This window comes from Juglans regia, chromosome 12, assembly GCF_001411555.2.
Source record: "Juglans regia cultivar Chandler chromosome 12, Walnut 2.0, whole genome shotgun sequence".
NCBI classification, from domain to species: domain Eukaryota; kingdom Viridiplantae; phylum Streptophyta; class Magnoliopsida; order Fagales; family Juglandaceae; genus Juglans; species Juglans regia.
In genome coordinates this window covers 18,116,890-18,122,889 of record NC_049912.1, presented here as the reverse complement: position 1 = coordinate 18,122,889, position 6,000 = coordinate 18,116,890, and the positions used below count along the sequence as shown (strand labels likewise).

The 6,000-nt window shown below is 36.0% G+C and overlaps 1 protein-coding gene across 1 annotated transcript; it reads left to right on the top strand.

Annotated features, from left to right (window-relative positions):
- The first annotated feature begins 3,153 nt into the window (after window positions 1-3,153).
- LOC108995881 lies at window positions 3,154-4,122 on the top strand. The gene is made up of 3 exons (XM_018971527.1): window positions 3,154-3,274; window positions 3,338-3,573; window positions 3,691-4,122. Exons 1-3 carry the CDS (start codon window positions 3,154-3,156, stop codon window positions 4,120-4,122), a joined length of 789 nt encoding a protein of 262 aa, XP_018827072.1.
- Window positions 4,123-6,000: the final 1,878 nt, after the last annotated feature.

Genomic DNA, 6,000 nt, shown 5'->3' with positions numbered 1-6,000 from the left:
ACGACATCGTTTTATACACGTATAATATAATGTGTATATATATGTATATATATATATAATCGGCCAACGTCAGTTTTAACTTATTTCTATTGTCGGCCGATCGGTTCTCTGCCGGTTTTGTACTCTGACGGCCAGTCTGGTCGATCCCGGCCGGTTTGATTGGTTTTTGTACAACCCTACTTCCATCATCATCTTTAAGAATAATACTCACCCCAGCAGTAACTTCATCCTTAAACAAAGCCCAATCAAAAATTCAGCTTGACCTTATCATGTTAAGGGAGGTTGCCACTTCAGCACTTTCTCATTTTTCACAATTTGAGTAGATGCTTGAATAGTATTAAAACTTATTACATACTCACAACAATGGTCAACAACTTCCAATATTGCACTCATAGTATCTTTAAACAAACATAGATTTCTATATTTCCACACGTTCCAATAGATTGTAATGAATATAGGAACTAAAAACAAATCAACTTCCATGACTTTCCATAATAACATATCAAACCGATTAGCATCACCCAATAACTGAAAAAGTTTTCTGTTTCAACCCTTCCACACTTTAGAAACATAAGAACATGAACACAAAACATGAATTACATCTTCATTTTTCAAGTGACAAAGAGCACAAATCCCTTCAGCCACTATACTTATTTTCTATAAATTAACCTTTGTAGGTAAGTTGTTGGTACAAGCCCTCCAAACATAGTTTTTCACTTTATTAGGAAGAGACAAATTAAATAACTTTCTCCCTAAATCCATATGACATTGTGAGTGTAAACTTCCTACATCACCACTCATATGTACCATTTCTATAGTAAAATGATATCCAAATTTTACAGAATACATACCTAACTTATTTGCACTCCACACGAGCTGATCAACTGCCCAAGAAGGAAGAGGATTATGGTGAATCTGCTCGGCCACATAAGATGGAAAAATATTTCTAATCAAATCTTCATTCCAAGTTCTAGAAAAAGAGTTAAATAGTATATTAACGGTGGCATTCAAGGGTAATAGTTGAGAAGACCGAGAACTAAAAGTCTCCAAACTTGTTGACACCCAACGATCTGTCTATACATTAATGTTTTTTCCAGTCCCAACTCGTCAGGTACAATCCTGAATAAGAATTTCTTTCGTTGCAAAAATGTTTCTCCACAAATAAGAAGGGTAACATCCAAGTTGTGACTGTAAAAAAGTATTTTTTGGAAAATAACAAAAATACTTGGCTTTAAAAACCTCAAACAACAAAGAATCATAATTTTATAATAATCACCATCCTTGTTTAGCAAGTAAGGACAAATTAAAAATCTCCAAGTTATGAAAACCCATACCACCAACCAACTTGGATTTACACATTTGTTTCCAACTAACCTAATGAACTTTATGCTCATCTCCACATTGTCCCCGCCAAAATCTAGCAAACATACTTTCCAAGTCCCTATAAAACAACTTTGGTAATTGAAAACAACTCATGATATATGTAGGTAATGCTTGCGCCACTGCCTTAATTAGAATTTTATGACCAGCTTGTGATAGAAGTTTCTCCTTCCACCATTGTAACTTATTCCAAACTCTTGATTTTATATCCTGAAAAGTAGCACAACGAGAATGCCCAACAAAAGATAGTAACCCTAAATACCGAGTATGGTATTGGATTGACAGTACATTCCAAAGTGCCTTAATAGCAACCACCTCTTCCTCACCAACATTTTTACTAAGTAACAACTCCATTTTTTCTAAATTTACCTGTTGACTAGATGCAGTTGCATACATATTGATTAATTTTTTTAGTGTAGAATTTTCAACCATGTTTGGTCGACAAAACAACAAACTATCATTAGCAAAAAATATGTGAGTTATCATTGGAGCACCATTACATACTCGTACACCCCTTATCAATCTTCTCTTCTCAGCTTCTTGAATGAGAGGTGATAGTCATTCTGCATGTAAAACAAATAAATATGGAGATAACGGATCACTTTGTCTTAAACCTCGACAAGGCAAAATAGATGATGTAGGCACACCATTAAGGAGAATTTGATAAGAAACTTACGATAAACATGAGAGAATCAAAGAAACCCCCCATCACCATTTCAATAAACTTCCATTCTGCCCTATCATGAGCTTACTCATATCCAACTTAACAGACATAACACTAGTTTTACCCTCTTTTTTTTCCCCTTCTGATGGAATGGACAACCTCATTAGCAAGTAGAATATTATCTGTGATAAGTCACTCTGGGACGAAAGCACATTGAGTAGGATATTAGAAGTATTGACACTATCAGTTGGGGGACTAATTGCATAGAGTCATGTATCGCACAGGTTGAACGTAGTTGCATGGGTTACACTAGTGGAATGAAGATGGGAGACAAATCAAGACCTGGGTTAAAGTTAGAATTGGATTTGAGTTGGAAAGGGAAATCAAACTCTTGAAAGACTACGTCTCGAAAAATTATTATTTTTCCAATTTGAAGATTGTAACATTTATAACCTTTGTAATTCAAACTATACCTAAGAGCATCCCCATCCGGATGCATAAAATTTTCCCTAAATTTTAGCTAAAAAAGACATTCCCTAGAATTTTATCTTAAATTTTACTTATCTTAAAAAAATCTTCTACATCCCATTCCCTATCCTTTCTCTATTCTATTAAAATAATATTTTTCTATTTTTTTTATTACTTCTTTCTCTCACTTCCATTTCCATTTTTAACTACTAACTCTTTTATCTTATTCTCTTATTTTCAAAGAACACATTTTATAAATACTTATACGAATTTTTTTTTTTTAGACACAATATTATTTTTCAATTCAACATCGGTATTAAAAATAATAATTTTTTTAAATATGTGCATTTTCCACGTATTGATGATAAAATATTTTACAAAATAGTACAATGGTAATTTTTTGAATTCGCCATGATTAGTACACATGTTTTGTCATTTATAGAACGGTAACTTTTTTTGTCTCTTCTCCAACGGTAACTTTTTTTTATCTTTTTCCTAACGGTAACTTTTTTCGTCTTTTCTCCAACGGTAACATTTTGTGTCTTATATGTAACAATAATTTTTTCCTCTATAAATACGTATTCTGCTTGCATTCACATTCTCAACCAAATCGAAGTCTCATCTCCAACTCCTTTCATCAAATGACTCGTTCTTTCTTTCGCAAATTGCTTACATACTTGTTATCTGATGATGAGTTAGATGCTGTTATTAATGCCAAGGCTGATGGAGAGTTATCCAGGCATTGTGGCAATCGCCAACGTCGTAAGTTTATTCGGCGTGATCATATTTAAGGGCATGAGTGCCTTTTCCGTGACTATTTTGCAGAAAATCCAGTATATCCTTCCAATCTATTTCGAATGAGATTTCGGATGAGTCGTGCCCTATTTCTCCGTATTCTAAATGAGGTAGAGGCTTACGAGCCCTACTTCGTCCAGAGAAGAGATAATGCTGGAAGACTCAGTTTATTTTCTATGCAAAAGATAACCGCAGTACTTAGAATGCTGGCCTATGTGGTTACTGGAGATTTTATGGATGAATACATACGTATTGAAGAAAGCACAGTAATGGAGAGTCTCAAAACATTTTGCAAGACAATCATAACTGTTTTTTCAGATGAATATTTACGGTCTCCAAATGCCAATGATATTGCTCGATTGTTTGTGGTTGGTGAACAACAGGGATTCCCAGGAATGCTGGGAAGCATTGATTGCATGCATTGGAAGTGGAAAAATTGTCCCGCCGCTTGGAAATGTATGTACTCTGGCCACATTCGTGAACCAACTATTATTTTAGAAGCAGTTGTTTCATATGATCTCTGGATATGGCATGCATTTTTTTGTATGCCCGGTTCACATAACGATATTAATGTGCTAGAGAGATCTTTTATTTTCACGGAACTTGCCCAAGGGCGTGCTCCACCAGTCAATTACACAATCAATGGCAACGACTACACTATAGGGTACTACCTTGCCGATGGTATTTATCCCAAGTGGCCAACGTTTGTGAAGACGATTCTATCACCCCAAGGGAATAAGAAGAAAAATTTTGCCACAGCACAAGAATCTGCAAGAAAAGATGTCGAGCATGCCTTCGGGGTACTTCAACAATGATTTGCAATCGTTCGTGGACCTTCCCGATTATTCAAAGTCAATGATCTAACAAATATAATGAAAACATGTGTTGTAGAATTCTACATAACATGATCATTGAGGATGAGCGTGATGATAGTCAGGGTCTGAACATGGAGTACGATCAACTTGATGATGATATTCCAGAATTGTCGCGCAATCCAACAAATGAGTTTATGAACTTCATTCAGCGCCATCATGAAATTAGGGATAGCTCGGCACATCATCAACTACAAGCAAATTTAATTGAACATCACTGGCAATTCCATTCCCAACAATAGAAGAGAAGGTTGTGTTGGAGTCTCTATTTTATCATTAGTAGCGACAGTTTATTTCAAGTTTTTAGAATTTTCATTCCAAAAAACATGTTTGGTTCAAGAAAATGCAGTTTAAGTTATTGTAATATTTTCATTATCTGTAATAGTTTAAGAATTTGTAATGTCGAGTTGTAATCAAGAAACATCTATCCATGGATGACTTAAATTTGACGATCATGTTTTCTATCTTCTTAATAAAACTTTGCAAACGTACAAATTATATAATACAATAAACGCATAAAAGTGCCACAAACGAATGGTTCATAATATACATCACCTTTATGTGCTGAATAAATGTTTAGTTACAAAAAAAAAAAAAATGCCTCAATCTGAGGATGCATTGCGTCGCGCCAATATCTCTCTTTGAAGTTGCTGGAAATATACTTGCTGAACTTCATTTAACGTACTCACATCGAGCAACATTATGCGCTCCTCTCTCTCCAACCTGGCGATTTCCAGTTTCTCCGCCTCCAACCTCAGTCTCTCATCCTCTTGTCTACTTTTATTTTCCTCAATTTCTCGTTCATATGCCATCTTCTCCGCCTTGAGTCAGAAAAATTCTTTCTCCTGAGCACGTGACTCCTTTAGGAGAGTATACCTTTTCTTGCTGAGCTCCACAAGCTCTTCTGAGGCTCTACCTTGGGCCTTACGTTTTCATTTCTCAGCTTTTCTTCCTATTGGCCTATCCAATTCGATGACATCATTAGTTTCCAGATTCTCGCCCTCTGTACCACCAACTGAATCAATGGGTGAATTAGTTGCCACTGCTGATGTACGCGAATATGTAGGGGACATCGTCGACATTCGCTTTGTCCCGTCCTTTGTGCAACGCTGATTCCATTTCGGCTGGTCTTTCAATAGCTGCCAACAATGCTTGAACTGAAAGGCCGTTTTCTCAAGCGATTGGTACATGACCTTCGCTTTATCAAACTTCCAATTCAAAATGAAAATCAAATAATTAACCAACCCATTAAAGATAAAGGGAACATAACGCATATAAATAATAATAATGTGGATGCTTATACATTTTCTTGCTCAGTCATGCCACTTTGATTCAGCCCTTCAACTTGGGCGAGTTTAGCACAAAATTTGTTCGTCGCCTTTTGAATGGCAGACCACCAATGTATTAAGGACCCAACACTCCGCTCATTTGTACTTTCTTTATAATCATTGAAGTATTGACTAACTTTTTCCCAAAGTTGGGCGTGTTTTTGGTCTGTTCCTTGGATGGCATCAATGCTACTATTCAGCCATGCGGAGACAAGTAACTTGTCTTCTTCGGGGGTGAAGTTTGCACCCCTGGCTAATTTTCTTTGAGAGGGGGGAGGATTTACTTGGGGCGGGGGTGGAGAGTCATCCAAAGTCACGGGATGTTGTTCACCTTGACCAACATAAATGTGGTCAAGTTCAGGCTCCTAAGTCAGGAGGCTGGTGAAGAACATATTTCCATGCTCTCTTGAGTCCATCTCTAAAAATTTGTAAACATAAAATATGTGATACACATGTTAGAAAATTAAGAACTAAATTTGCAAGTGATTTTTGT